Here is a 15326-nt window from a genome sequence, read left to right as displayed (position 1 = left end):
AGGTGTTTGTCTCTGTCTGAGGGGTTGGAGCAAATGTGGTTGTATTGCAGAGCTTGGCTGTAGACGATGGATCATGTGGTGTGGTCAGGGTGAAAGCTGGAGGCATGCAGGTAGGAATAGCGGTCAGTAGGTTGTCAAGTAGTAGTAGGTCAAGAGAGTTGTCACTTTCGATGGGCTATTACCAGCAGGAGAGTGAGTTTGTGTGTGGGGGGGTGGAGGGTGAGAAAACCTGGATTTGTGCTGGAAATGGCCCAACTTGATGATCACTTTAGATAAGCTATTACCAGCAGGACAGTGGGGTGGGAGGAGGTATTGTTTCATATTCTCTGTGTGTATATAAAGTCTGCTGCAGTTTCCACGGTATGCATCCGATGAAGTGAGCTGTAGCTCACGAAAGCTCATGCTCAAATAAATTGGTTAGTCTCTAAGGTGCCACAAGTCCTCCTTTTCTTTTTAAGGAAGATTATGAAATCCTTGATTAGGGCCGGATCCCCGCGCCCTAGGGCCGGGCGCCCCCTCTCCGCCAGCCCCACGGGGTGCGAGTGCGAAGTGGGGAGTAACCCCGGGTGTCCCTACAGCCCCTGTCTGTCCTTACAAGGCTACCCCGGAAGCCGCCGCTCCCGCCGCCTTACACAGTTTCCTGCTCCCGGGGACCCGCAGGACCGAGGAGCGGCACGCGGGGGCTGAGCGTAGGCGGGGGAACTTGCCCCGCGGCCGGCCCCGGGGAGGCGCCTCTGCAGCTGCAGTTTCGGGGACAAAATGCAGGTGAGGAGCCGCGAGCGCCGTGGGGAGGTCCCCGGGGAGGCCGGCCGGCCGGCCGGCCGGGGGAAGGGCTCGCAAAGCCCCCGCGCTGCGGCCTGGATCCGGCCGCCCCTGGCGGGGATCGGCGGGGAGGGGGGGTGTCTCCTGGCCCCAGCTGCAGCGTGGCCCGTAAGGGGCCTGCTCCGCTCGGCGCAGCCGGGGGCTCGCTCGGGGCCTCCCGCGGGCAGGGCGCCGCTGTGCGCTGGCCGGGCTGCAAGGCGGGGGGACGGGGGGAGCGCTGGCCAGCCATGGCCACATAAGGAGCGCGCTGCGGGCTCGCTTTGCACTTCCTGGGTCTCGGGTTACAAAATGTTGCGTGGGGGTTGCTGCTTGCAAGGGGGAAAAGCCTGCGCCGCGACTCCCCTTCCGCCTGATCTGGGCACGCGTCTTGCCTTGCTAATAGCCAGCGGGGGCCTGCAGCATTGGGGCTGGGCTCCCACTCGAGCGCCAGGACAGGAGCCTTCAAGAGACAGGACGGGTGCGGTGACATCTGCTGCTGGACCGGCTTCTGTTGGGGAGGGACACGCTTTGGAGCAGCCCGGAAGGACAGCACTGAGTGGCTCCCAGGCTTGTCTCTTTCGCCAGTAGAAGTTGGTCCAAATAAAAGAGATGACCTCACCCACCTTGTCTCTCTAATATCCTGGGGTCCACGCAACTACAGCAGCACTACAGGAAACTTCAACTCTGTCAAAACACACTTCCCACGCTGTGGGCTGAAGAGGCAGGGAGAAGGGCGGGGTACCAGGCCCTGAGCTTAGCCTGACCACAATCATATTTATTACAAGTGAAAAATTCCAATACTGCCTCAGAATAAAGCCAGGTTTCAGAGTAACAGCCGTGTTAGTCTGTATTCGCAAAAAGAAAAGGAGGACTTGTGGCACCTTAGAGACCAACACATTTATTTGAGCATGAGCTTTCATGAGCTACAGCTCACTTCATCGGATGCATACCGTGGAAACTGCAGAAGACATTATATACACAGAGACCATGAAACAATACCCCCTCCCACCTCACTCTCCTGCTGGTAATAGCTTATCTAAAGTGATCATCAAGTTGTGTGTGTGTGGCCCAACTTGATGATCACTTTAGATAAGCTACTACCAGCAGGAGAGTGGGGTGGGAGGAGGTATTGTTTCATGGTCTCTGTGTATATAATGTCTTCTGCAGTTTCCACAGTATGCATCCGATGATGTGAGCTGTAGCTCACGAAAGCTTATGCTGAAATAAATTGGTTAGTCTTTAAGGTGCCACAAGTACTCCTTTTTGCGAATACAGACTAACATGGCTGTTACTCTGAAACTGTGTAAATGGTGACTTGACATGTACTGACATGCTTTGTCTTTATTTTGATGTCCTGCAAAGCACTGTCTGCCACAAGATCTTGCAGTCAGAAAGGTTAATGCTTATGTAAAGTGTGGTCTTAGTCTGGGTAACGTGGAACTGATTGTTTATTGTCTCAGAGCTCAGATGAAATTTGTTTGGCTTACAAGAAAAAAAGTTGCAAAAAGAAAAGGAGTACTTGTGGCACCTTAGCGACTAACCAATTTATTTGAGCATAAGCTTTCGTGAGCTACAGCTCACTTCATCGGATGCATGCTGTGGAAAATACATAAGACATTTTTATACACACAAACCATGAAAAAATGGGTGATTATCACTACAAAAGGTTTTCTCTCCCCCCACCCCACTCTCCTGCTGGTAATAGCTTATGTAAAGTGATCACTCTCCTTACACTGTGTATGATAATCAAGGCGGGCCATTTCCAGCACAAATCCAGGTTTTCTCCCCTCCCCCCCCCAAAAAAGAAAAACAACCCACTCTCCTGTTGGTAATAGCTTATCTAAAGTGATCACTCTCCTTACAATGTGTATGATAATCATCACTTTAGATAAGCTATTACCAACAGGAGAGTGGGTTGTTTTTCTTTTGGGGGGGGGGGGAGGGGAGAAAACCTGGATTTGTGCTGGAAATGGCCCGCCTTGATTATCAGGTGACAGACTTACAAATACACCCGGGCTCTGGAAACCTACTTGGATTGTTTCTGGCTTGTGCATCACCACGAATAATACAATTTTGCTGGCCGATTTCTGCCTTCAGTGGCACTTGTGCACCTACAAAATTTGAAATTGCAATAGGAAATTACAGTGCTATTGTTCTGTGAGCCAGAAAGATAGAGCCCATCTCGATCTTTCAAAGCTATATTGCCTGGAGAGTTTATAGAAGTACATCTTGCATTAGTCACCCAAGTAATCTATACAGATACTGAAGTGATGGGAAACATGCAAGTATTTGAGTGACTCCCTGAATTAACAAAGGAAGGAAGCATTAGTCCCAGGGTGTAGACTTGAACTAAGGAACAAGGAGTGTATGGCAGAGCCACTAATTTAACCTATATGTCCTCAGTCCCAGTTCATTGCCTTAATTACACACCGCTCTTTCAAGTACATGTGGGGAGCAGACGTCTATAAATCTCAAAATAAAGAAAACCTAAATCAACTCCCCTGACTCCCACAATTTTATTATAACTCCAAGATGTATAGTATGTGTTATGTGTCTGACCCTCTGTTCAGCGTTCCTTTGTCTTATCCTGAGAGGGATATAAAATCACTTTGGTTCTGGTTAGTGGTGGCTGTATGTATTAAAAACAGTATTATTTTTTACAACTTACTTTGATATCTTTCTGTTCAGATAGTAAAACAAACTGTTGGAAAAGTTAGGCATTACATCTAAACGTTGCCAATGAACAATAACAAATTGCAAGAACAGACTTTTTTAAAAAAAAGTTCCCACCTGGAAGGAAATGACAAAAGTACCTATTGCTTCTGTTTTGTTGGAATCCCAAACCTAGTATGTTCTGAACCTTAAATTAGTCCTTGTCTCCACACACCTTTTATATAAAGGTGTGTTTGTTTAAATCAGTACAAAACCCGGTTTGGGTCAAGATGCTTACGTAGATTTAGCTAAACTTGATTCCGTAGTGATCTGAGCTAAACCCAAATAAATGTGTTTTTTCACAGACTGGTGCAATTTTAAAAAAATTGGTTTTAAAATCTCTTTTAAGTTAAACTGGTGAAACTTCTTTGGGTTGAAAAAGCCAGTGTGGCAGGAGTGATTATTGGAGAACTGCCATTTGCACAGTTGGTGAATATTTTCTGATTGGAAAAAAAGGAAATTTTCTTTTCTTTTTTTTCTAGCTAGCTGTGCCCATAGGGAGGTCACAGGTCCTGTGACCTCTGTTGTCTTTGCTTTTCCTTAAAACAAACAAACAAACAAACAAAAAAAACTCCTGATACAGACGGGTTTCAGAGTAGCAGCCATGTTAGTCTGTATCCGCAAAAAGAACAGGAGTACTTGTGGCACCTTAGAGACTAACAAATTTATTTGAGCATAAGCTTTCGTGGTCTACAGCCCACTTCATCGGATGCATGCATGCAGACACCCTGCTTCTTCTTTCCCTGTCCTCCCACCCAGATCATCTTTCCTTTCCCCAAGTAAGAGAGTTACAAACTGTGCTGCAGCATTTTTCTTTTGAGAACCTGCAGAAGCCCTTCTTTCCATCCTACCTCAAAACCCTATAGGGGTGGAGCAAGGTACCAGCTTCTTTGCAAGGTACTATCCCCTGTTCAGGCCTGAACAGAAATCCATCATCAGGAGAATCTGTGTGTGTTTTCAGTTGCAGGCACAACAAAATCACTACTCCAGTAATGTGGTATGTCTCGGGGGGGAATCCAACCCGCACATCCTCCCCCTCAACAACAACAACAAAAAAGCAAAGCTGATTGGGGCTCAGTTGTGGACGTGGTAGAAGTGTTCCTTCAGTGTAAAACATACACATCCTCCATTTTGTTCTGTTTTAGGACCCTAATGCAGATACAGAGTGGAATGACATTTTGCGTAAGAAGGGCATCCTCCCTTTCAAGGAAAAGCCAAAAGAGCATGAGGAGGCAGTGGAGGAGCAGGAGCAGCAGAGACTTCAGCAGAACTCTGTTGGTGAGTGATCAGGAAATAAGAGGAGCAGAAAGCTAAATCCTGAGCCACTTCTGTATTAGCATGTCCAGTGACCATGGTAGATAAAAATCAATTATTTGATTTTTTCCCCCATAGGTTTTTTCCTCAAAAAGCATTTTATCAAAAAAATCCGATCTAAAGATAGTTTTAATTAAGATACATTGTAGCTCAAAGATCTCTCATCATGGAATAGGGATTATAAAGTCTAATTCTATAGTATGAGACAATATATTCAAGTAATGTTTAAGAAAAATTTTGTAAATGAGTTCCAATAATTCATGGATTAGGGACCCAATTTTATGGGGTTCCACAGGCTTCTGTATAGATTATTTAGGTTAATCTTTCTATCTACCCAATGGGACTCAGTGCTCAGTCTAGGAGATACCATCAGAGATGCTTAGTTTTGCAGTTCTCAAACTGGATTTGTGTCTCCAGAAGTAACATGCTTGTTAACAGCAAAAATGTTTTTAAATAAATAACATAATATATAGAGGTGAGAATAACAGACCTCAACTCTGCTGTCCCTCTGCAAATTTGTGTACACAGAATCAATCCCTTACCTCTCTCTAAAATTTCGAAAGATTCAGTGAATAGAAGATTGTTGGGGGCAGAATAGATATGGACAAGGAGAAGAAGTCTGGAAATAAATGTGAGAAGCGAGGGACATATGCTTGTTAAACTATTATATGTTTGCTGTTGAAGAAAAAAATCCAGAATACTTAAGGTTGTTGTTTTAGTTAAATAAAACAATTTAAATGTCTGTCTGGTGATGTTCTCCTCCTAATATAGTATGGCAAGAAAATCCTATTAATGATAGTTCACCTCCTAATGACTTCATAAATATCTGCTTCAATTACCTTTTGGTAAATGAAATAACCAAACAATCATTCATTTTCTGATATAGGTGTAAAACTAATCTGAAATGTTTTCAAAATAAATCCCTGTTTAAAAATGTATAGTGTGTACCTTCTAAAAATGAAACCTACATCTATCTCTGAGTTGTGAAGAATATGTATTAAGGTTATAACAACCAACAAGAATGCACTTTTATGTAGAAATCCATGATTAAATTAAGTCTTCCTGAGTAGTGATTTAAATCAGTTTGATTTGATTTAAATCAAATCCACCCTGCCAATCACTTTAAAATGTCCAAATGAAAAACAACCTTTTCTCCTGTAACTTAGGGGATACCAAGAGTAGGCCTCATATGACATGTTTTGCTTGTTACAACATAGCAGAATTGGCAGAATTCATTTTTTTTTACAACTTTGGCAGATATTATCTATTGGTTTTTCTGCAATTTTTAGATTTCTTTTATAGATTTTTAATTCCCACAGTTACCGGAAATTATTGGTGGGGGGGGTCAGACAATTATTTTGTGATCGAATCTCAATTTCTACTGTCATGAAAGTTAAAGCTTTATGAGCTGTTAAAAGATAAATTGTGAACATCACATGTCAAAATATACAAAGTAAATATCTTTAAATTAATAAGTCATACATGTTTTTCCTATTCATTTACTAGTCCGTTTGTAACAAATCTAAATCACTGGACTTTGGCTCTAGTAAATTCTCAAGCAGCATTTTTCTTACTTTATCTTTAAAATTTGATTTATTATCTATGGGGGAAAAAAAGTTCATTGGTCTGTGTGTCCATATACGGTTATGACACTCAGCACCCCTGAATTCACCCTCTACGCGCTATTGTAATAATCTTTGTACAAAATATGCCTTGTGAGGTATCACTTGAAAACTCATAGACGTTAGACGATCATGATGGTCCCTTCTGACCTTAGACTGACCTGCATACCACAGGCCAGAGAACCTCACCCACCCACTCCTGTAATAGACCCGTAACCACTGTTTTGTTTCTTGCATTTGTTCAGGAAGTAGATATTGCTATTAAGTTTTTTGTGTCCTTTTTCCTCATGTTGTGGATTTTCCATTTCAGGTGGCTATATTTGAAATCTTCCATTGTTGTATGTAGTAGAGTTGCAGACATGTTAGTCCCAGGTTATTGGAGAGAGCAGGTGGGTGAGGTGTTATCTTTTTTTGGACCAGCTTCTGTTAGTGAGAGAGGCAAGCTTTCCAGACACGCACAGCTCCTCTTCAGGTCTGGGAAAGATATTCTGAACAGCTGGAACAGATTGCTTTGCGTAAGAAGTTAGCACTTATACTAAGGGACTGTTCGAGGCCCATTAATGCCTCTGCAGTCATGGGACAAAAAGGGGGGTGTGGGTTACAGATTGTTGTTGTAATAAGTCATAAATCTAGTGTCTGTGTTCAGTCCATAATTTCTCATAACTTTGCTAGACACTAATTTAAGCTCCCAGGCTCATCTTTTGAAAGTGTTGTGCAGGTTTCCTTTGAGGATAAGGACGGCTAGGTCAGCTATAGAGCGATCGCTTTGTGGAAAGTACCCACCTACTGGTGATAGTTTTTTGTGTGTGTCTTTTATCATTTTCCTATGAGAGTTCATTTGAGAGCATAGTGATGATCTGGTTTCACCCACATAGTTGCTATTGGGGCATTTAGTGCCCTGGATGAGGTACACCACATGGTGTGATAGGCATGTGTCGGATCCCTGGATCTTGAAAGATATGCTTTGGTGAGTGATGATCATTGTAGCAGTGGAGATATGTCTGCAGGTTTTGCATCTGTTCTGGCAGGTTCTGGTGCTGCTTTGAGTTGGTGTGTCCGGGTATTTGGGGAGCTTCATTCTGATGATGAGCTTGGAGAGGCTTGGGGGTTGTTTGAAGGCCGGGGGAGGGGGGGTGTCAGAAAAGACTTATTTCAGGATGGGGTCCCCGTTGAGAATGGGTTGTAGTTCATAGAATCATAGAAAATTAGGGTTGGACGAGACCTCAGGAGGTCATTAGTTTGATAGTACCTCATATGGGTTCCAGTACAGGGTGGTAGGCTACAATAAGGGGGGTGCGGTTGGAGGGGTTTTTGTTTCTGTATTGAAGCAGGTTCTCTAAGGCTATTTGGGTGGCCCATTCCATGATGTGATATACTTCTCTGGACTTATTCTGCTTATTGATTTTCAAAAGAAACAGATATAATTGTCTAAAATAAGGTTCGGCTTGGCTATAATTATGAATTTGCAAAATAGTCAAATAACCCTGGGATAGAGGCAAGGGAACAGAGCTGATGATGGTGTGAGGCTGGTGACTGTAATCCTAAATTTCGTGACTTGTTTAAATTGTTAGAACCTTATTTGTAATGCAGTACATGTTTGTTCAGTGGGATCACAGGATAATCAACAAGAACTGATGCTTAGAAGGGAAAAGTTTCACTTTAGTAACTTTGATCAAGTATTTGCAGTTATATCCCAGATATTTACAATTGTAAATCTGTGGAGAGGAGTGCTGATAAAGCTCTGACTATCCCTCTTTCCGCTCAAAGGGCTGAGTTTGAGGGTTTCTCAACTCCCTTCTCCGATCATTGTAAGTGGTCTTACTGTGTTATCTTGTTCAATAGCTTAGAAAAACAGCAGAAAATAACATGCATTTTCTCAAGAGGAAAAATGCATGACGTGGGGTTACAAACTTGCACAGGTTAATCTTTCTTCTCTTGTGGAATATTGCTAATCGTATATTTCTCCCCCTCCAGTGAAAACATATGAAGACATGACTTTGGAGGAGCTAGAAGAAAATGAAGATGAGTTTAATGAGGAAGATGAGCAAGCTATCAAAATGTACAGGTGAGAGCAGTTTGCAGAATTGTCTAAATGAAACTATGTTGGTTACCTCCTTACACTCTAATACAATGCAATTGGAATTCTATTTTCCTGAAGAGAAGGCGAGGAAGGATGTCCTTAATAAGGCCCAAGACAGGGACCTGGAAGATCTGGAGTTTGTACCCTAGTCTGAAAGACTTCTTAATATCCTTAACTAAGCCACTTGGGTCTACATCTTGGATACCCTATTTAGGGTTCCATTTTTCATAGGTACTCTTAATGCATACCCGAAGTTGAAGTCAATGGGTGCAAAGAGCCTCCGCAGATCAGATCTTGGGTTCAGCACCTAACTTATTGGAGACGTCTAAAAATTTTGGCCTTAATGAAACTGAGGAAAAGAGATTTTGGGTCTGAATCTCTACCATGTTTTTCCTTGAGCAGTCATTTATATCTGTTTAGTGTGGAAGTCTAAAAACTCTGTCTTTCTGATTTGGTAATATTTTGTATAGCTATAAATGACTGCTCAAGGTGCAGAATAGTGGAGAGCTCGTCCTTAAGTATTTTTAATTACTTACCTCTATCTCAGGGACAAAATATATTTTTATGCACAATGTCTAAAGCTGAATATTGTGACTTTACTCCACTATGATACAAACATTAATCAATTTTAGACTGCTCTTATATTTAAATGCAAAACTATGTAAACTCTCCTTCACTACCCTGGTGCTTAGAGACCTGTATACTTCATCTCTGCAGACTAGGCTTCAAAACCCGTAACTTTGATTGTCTAATCATTGCTCTGTTATACAAGTGTATCTGTTTGTTTGATTTCTCTTCCATCGTTCCCCTCCTTGTTGTATAGACAGCAAAGGATAGCAGAATGGAAAGCAACTCAAATAAAGAACAAATTTGGGGAAATTCTGGAGATTTCAGGACAGGATTATGTTCAAGAAGTTACCAAAGCTGGCAAGGGTATATGGGTAATCCTGCATCTTTACAAACAAGGGTAAGTAAGCTGTTTTTAAACACTTAGCATTTTCAGATGCTATTAGTGAACAATGCTAATACCGTTAGACAAGTGAATAACTGTGTTATGGCCATTTAAAGAATTAATTTCAGAATTCTATCAGTTAAAATTAAGGAAAACCACACTCCTTACGCTTATCGCTTACGACCAAAGTCTACTGAAACTTCACTACAGAGAGCTTCTGGGGACAGACTTAATCCTTTTCTGTATAAAAGCACTTGAGGCTATGCACACGAGATCACCAGCTTCCTTACCTATCCAATGGAGTTCTATGTGGCCCATCTTTTGTTGCGCAAAATTTGGGTGAGCAAGGTACTCAACCCCACTGACATTATAAAGTAGCTTTCCAAGAAAGTTGTCACTACTTTTAGAAATAAATCTGTGTGTTATAGAAATGATTCTAAAAACTTGCTTGTTCATTGTCTTTAATTTAAATTACACTAATCAGCTCTTCACAGCACACAATATTTTGTTCATTTAACAATACAAATAGAAGTTTGATTCTTTTCTTTAAAAAGCTATTATTTCTCTCCACCTTGTGTCTACTTTTTTAGCATGCACTAGTCACAGAAATGGCATCTTGTAAACTAACTTTGTTCTACAATAAGAGTGGGAAATCTTAGTTCAGCTACTGTAACAAATGACTCTAATGGCTTTAAACTTACATGTATACTGGAGTGATGGGCACTGTAGTAATATCTATACATTTTTTATACATTTGTATTTCCATAAGTACTGTTAAATAGGTTGGTACTTCTAACTTTCCATGTGGAAGGGACTACTCTTGATATTCTGTCTCTTAGCTCTTCTTTTTATCTGTTTTTTTTTAACAGAATTCCCCTCTGTACCTTAATAAATCAGCATTTGAGTGGACTTGCCAGGAAGTTCCCAGACGTCAAATTTATCAAAGCCATTTCTACAACCTGCATACCCAACTACCCTGATAGGAACCTGCCTACAATTTTCACATACTTTGAAGGAGATATCAAGGCCCAGTTTGTTGGGCCCCTGGTGTTTGGTGGCATGAACCTGACAAGAGACGGTAAGCAGCTGATCTAGTATCTTGTAGAGGAAAAGCAGAATGTCAATAACCAGTTTAATTAATCTTCCCTATGTTATGCTTGCACTGACCCTCAGAATGCAGGGGCTGGGAATTGGTGACAGGAAGAAAAAAGTGTAATAGAAAGGTCACATGATTATTTACATTTCTCATGTACATCTTCTGATTCAACAGTATATTTTAAGCAGTAAAATATATACACACTTTCTGTCATTTCTTCCCTCCAAAGTTGTTTGTACCTGAATTCCCTGACCATCCTCCGCTTGTCTTATAACCTGTGCTGCTCGGTTGTGTGGTGTTAGAGTTCTTCTCTCTTACCTTCCTGACCCACGGACTCTGTTCCTTAGTCACTATGCCCATACCTCCCAAGAGGCAACGTTTTCCCCAGCTCCACTGGGGCTGGGAGATTCCCCCATCTCCCCGCCCCTCTGCATCTCTGGCAGTAGCTGGGGTCTCTCTCACCTCTCTGAAGTAGAGCCTGAATCTGAGCTCTGAGAGAAAGTGTCGCAGTCTCACATTGTTCTAGAGTGGGCAGGAGGCACTTACATGAGGTGCCCTGTGGGGGTGGGGACACTACTTTTTCTCTGGAGGTCAGGGCTCAGTTTAGTCCATATTCCCCTATTGCAAATAATCTAGGCACAGACCACCAGTGTTACTGAACCTTTTAACATTCTTGATGCAAATGTTTGATAAGCGTATCATGTGCTCTGTACATGAGGTCTGACAAGGTATTTCAGCACTGGGTGTTTTATTCCTATGAATGTTGTTGTTCTTCAAGCTTGTCTGCAAAAGCATTTCTTTGAAAGTGGAGGGAAGGGGAACAAAATTCTTCTTAAATGGTGCATCAAGATGAAGGATGTTGGCTGTAAAACGATACTTCCTGCATGTTGGAAACTGAATGAAACCCTTTAGCCTGATTTAATAGGGGATTTTATTAAAGTTAAAATGATATTGTTAAATTTCTCAATGCTTCTGTCCAGTTACCTTTAAATAAATTTGAGGCTGCCGTCGAAGTATACCACAAATAAAAGGCATTTCAAGCGCTGTATTTAACTAGATCACTTAGCTATTTTGCAATAGCGTGCCAATAGACTTTCACTGATCAAAGTCGTGGTTTAACTAAAATCCTGGTCTTTTCACATTCTCTGTGTATTACTCTACAGTAAGCATTCCTGACTTTCCAGTGGAAAATTCACTAATGAGAGCATTGCTTTCAACAGAACAACTACATCTAAATGTAGAGATTGGCTAGTTGTACATCAAAGTGAGAAACAATTTAAAGGTTCTATTTTTATCAGTTCTCCATTTCTAAGAACATAAGAATGGCCATACTGGGTCAGACCAATGGTCCGTCTAGCCCAGTGTCCTGTCTTTCAACTTTAGCCAGTGCCAGGTACTTCAGAGGGAATGAACAGAACAGGGCAATTTATCAAGGGATCCATCCCCTGTTTTCCAGTCCCAGCTTCTGACAGTCAGAGGCTTAGGGACATCCAAAGCATGCATCCCTTGATGTAAAGTAATTGGTATCTAAAGTAATTGATTTTCAGGTTCCTGGGGATAAGTGTTATACCACCTCAGGTTAGTCATCACATAAGGTTCACCTCTGCACTCTGAATTCTTTTTCTTTTGGTCTATGAAACTGGGTGATTTATCTGTGATTGAGGAGAATGTGAGGTTATATTCATTTCCTTTTTGTCTAACAGAATTAGATTTTAATGATTGGATTGCCAGCAGGACTAGGAGAGAGGCTTCTGCTGAATGTGTGGTATTGACTTTCTTCCACTTTGAGGAAGAAATCCAATGTGAGCCTATATAATAATAGGCCTGCTATCAGGAGGGAGATCCTTCTCTTGTAAAGGATCTAATCCACGCAAGGGGTGCGGGAAGTGGCTGAATTGTATTTTTAAAGTTTCCCTGTAAAAATATCTAATTCAGATGTGTAAATGGAATTCTTACAGTTTTTTTCCTTCTGTTAAGTAATCTATTCTTTGTGTCTTCCTACCACTCAGTCATTATATAACTCAAGAAACTTTTACCCTCTTGCAGTGTTTTCACCAGTTGGAGTGCACCACTCAATAGTCTGTATCATACATGCTTTAAAATTCACAAGACAATCTGCAAACACAGTGTGTAAAATGTTGTATGTTTCATATAGTAAAGGCTTTGTATGCTACAGAAAAGAGAAGGCTGAGCCTGAAAGTGCATATGCTGTTCCTCCAACCTCATGGGGCACTCTTTTTTTTTTTCTTAATTCCATGTAGAACTGGAGTGGAAGATTTCAGAGTCGGGTGCAGTCAAGACAGATCTAGAAGAAAACCCCAGGAAACAGATCCAGGACCAGTTGATATCCTCAGTCAGGAGCTCTGTTCCAACAAGGAGGGACAGCGACTCTGAAGATGATTAATTCCTATACCAACGTGTACGATTGATACAGTACATTTTCAGCCAAAGCTCATATCCAATACACTGGATGAAACCCAGATGTCACACTTTAATCTTTCCACTGAAGGCTCTGAATTATGGAAGAATAGATTTTCAAGATAAAAAGTTTGAAATTGCTAATAAAACTGCTATCTATTACAACTTTGTTTAAAATCCAGAACAGTTTTTGAAAGACTTTTATAAATGGAGATACAGTAAATCTTACCCTGCGTTTTGAAAAATAGTTATAGTAGGAAGAGTGATCCTTTTTCCTCTTGTTTTGGTAAATCTTTGTGACAGAGAGAGGCTTACATGTTTAAGTACCAAATGGTATGGTACATAGTGTATTGATTTTAAGTAACTTATATTCATGTAAATACATTATACATATCTAAGTTACAGTGCACCATTTATTGCAACAGTGCAGTAAGTTCGGGCTTCAGAGTCCTTTTGTTAGCCTGTTGTTTATCAAGATGTCTATTCTGGGCACTGAGAGAGGCAAGCTTGCCTCAAGGACAGTCTCTGACCTGGAGAATACACAGTTGACTAAGGCTATAACTTTATCAAATTAGTGTTGCTACCAAACTGGTGCCTCTCATTTGCAATGGAAGTAATCTTAAGAGTTGTCATTTTTTTGTATTAAAGTAAAAACTTTGCGCTCCAGTGTCTGCTACAAATACTACTTGTTAAAATAGAAATCCCTTGGAGGAGGAAAGAAAAAGTTGAAATGCCATCCTAATTACAGATATTCTGAAATTTAAGAAAGCTGCATGCCTGTTTCAGATTGGGCTTGCTGTCCACCTACACTTCTCATTTGTCTACATGTGTATGCTAATAAGCTGCACGTGACTATGCTAACAAGCTCACCCAAAGACCTTTTGTTATGTCGCTGATGGATTCTATGGGAGTATAGAAATTTAATAAGTATAAAACCAAAATCATTAAAATCCTTTTGCTTTGCATTGCATTGAGATTAGCCTCTGGAAGCTTTCATCTTGGCTTCTTCAGCTTGACCCCTCTATCTGAATCAGTGGAACTTAACCAAAGAACTGCTTTTTTAAATAAATTACATATTAGGTTGTAAGATCTTGGTGCAGGGTCTGTCTTCCTGTGGGGTTGAACAGTGTCTAACTCAAGGGGACTCTGATCCTTTGGTGCTACTGCAATACAAATAGAGAACAAAGATATAAAATTGCTTTTGGCCTCAATATTACCTGTGCATTGTTGGGGGATGGTTCCCTTCTTGTATTATGAAAGGGTTATTAGAAGTTCCTGATTTATTTACTCTATACCTGTTTAAAATTCCAAGATTATCAGTTTTCACCCAATTGAGTGATCTGATTGAACATAAAAACTAAGTTGTAGATTAATCTTGTCTATGCAAACAAACTTCTATCAACACAAACACTGAAATGCTTCTCCTTGTCTCAGACTATTTGATACCTGTCTGTGTACTTGACTGTTTTGTCTTTGCATATCTGGAGCAATTCTTCTTACACCCTGTACTAGAGCACAGAAGTGATCAGTATGTTGCAGAGAAATTCTTCCAGTGTGTCTTGCAGAGGCTTTGGTGCATAAGTATAAATGTTGATTGTGCATCTCATTTGAAAAGTGGGGTGGGAGGGTTTTATAAATGTCCATCTGAAGTAATAAAACAACGGTATACACAACATCCCCTGTAGACTATCCAATGTGTGTCCTGTACTCAACTAATCAGTTCTCCTTTTTCCTCCATCCTATACAGTTAAAAAAGGAGACTCAGAAATTAAACATTCTTGGTTACTTCCTCAGCCTTCACAAAACACTTAAACCTGCTATTGGCTTTTAAACTGAATGTGATTTTAAAGGAAACACCTTTTCCACACCTGAAGAAGAACTGGTTGGGAGCTTGAAAGCTTGTCTTTCACCAACTGAAGTTGGTCCCATATAAGGTATTACCCCTCTTACCTTATCTCTTTAAAGGAAACGGTTATTCTAATATTCATATCTGACAAAGTTCAACCCAGCTGCAGGAGATACTACTTCCCACTTAGTAGAGATAGTGTATTTGATGGTTCTTAAATCTTTGCACCCACAAAACAGAGGCCCAGTGTGGTTTTATGTTAGGAAAGAATCATTGATCTTTTACAATAAATCGTTCTCTTGGGCAATGGGACCAGACTGCTCAGTGGTGTAATCCTGCTACAAAATAGGCCTAGAGTGTGAAGGAAGTTTGGAGTCTAATCAAGTGTTAAAGGGTAGCGTGGACTTACCACAGGACTGGCAGCAAGAAATTGCTGTGCTCCAAGTCCGGGTCTGACAAGGACTCTGATCTCCTTTAACTTATGC

At 41.1% G+C, this 15326-nt stretch overlaps 1 protein-coding gene across 1 annotated transcript; it reads left to right on the top strand.

The window, feature by feature from the left end:
* Window positions 1-608: 608 nt before the first annotated feature.
* PDCL3 (phosducin like 3) lies at window positions 609-14670 on the top strand. The gene is made up of 6 exons (XM_084618263.1): window positions 609-765; window positions 4659-4791; window positions 8424-8514; window positions 9353-9496; window positions 10351-10559; window positions 12839-14670. Exons 1-6 carry the CDS (start codon window positions 760-762, stop codon window positions 12979-12981), a joined length of 726 nt encoding a protein of 241 aa, XP_084474389.1. The 5' UTR covers window positions 609-759; the 3' UTR covers window positions 12982-14670.
* The last annotated feature ends 656 nt before the right edge of the window (window positions 14671-15326 follow it).

This window comes from Lepidochelys olivacea (assembly GCF_965140295.1).
Source record: "Lepidochelys olivacea isolate rLepOli2 genome assembly, chromosome: 1".
NCBI lineage: Eukaryota > Metazoa > Chordata > Testudines > Cheloniidae > Lepidochelys > Lepidochelys olivacea.
Note: the sequence above shows the minus strand (reverse complement) of the source record. Positions and strands in the feature narration are given on the sequence as shown.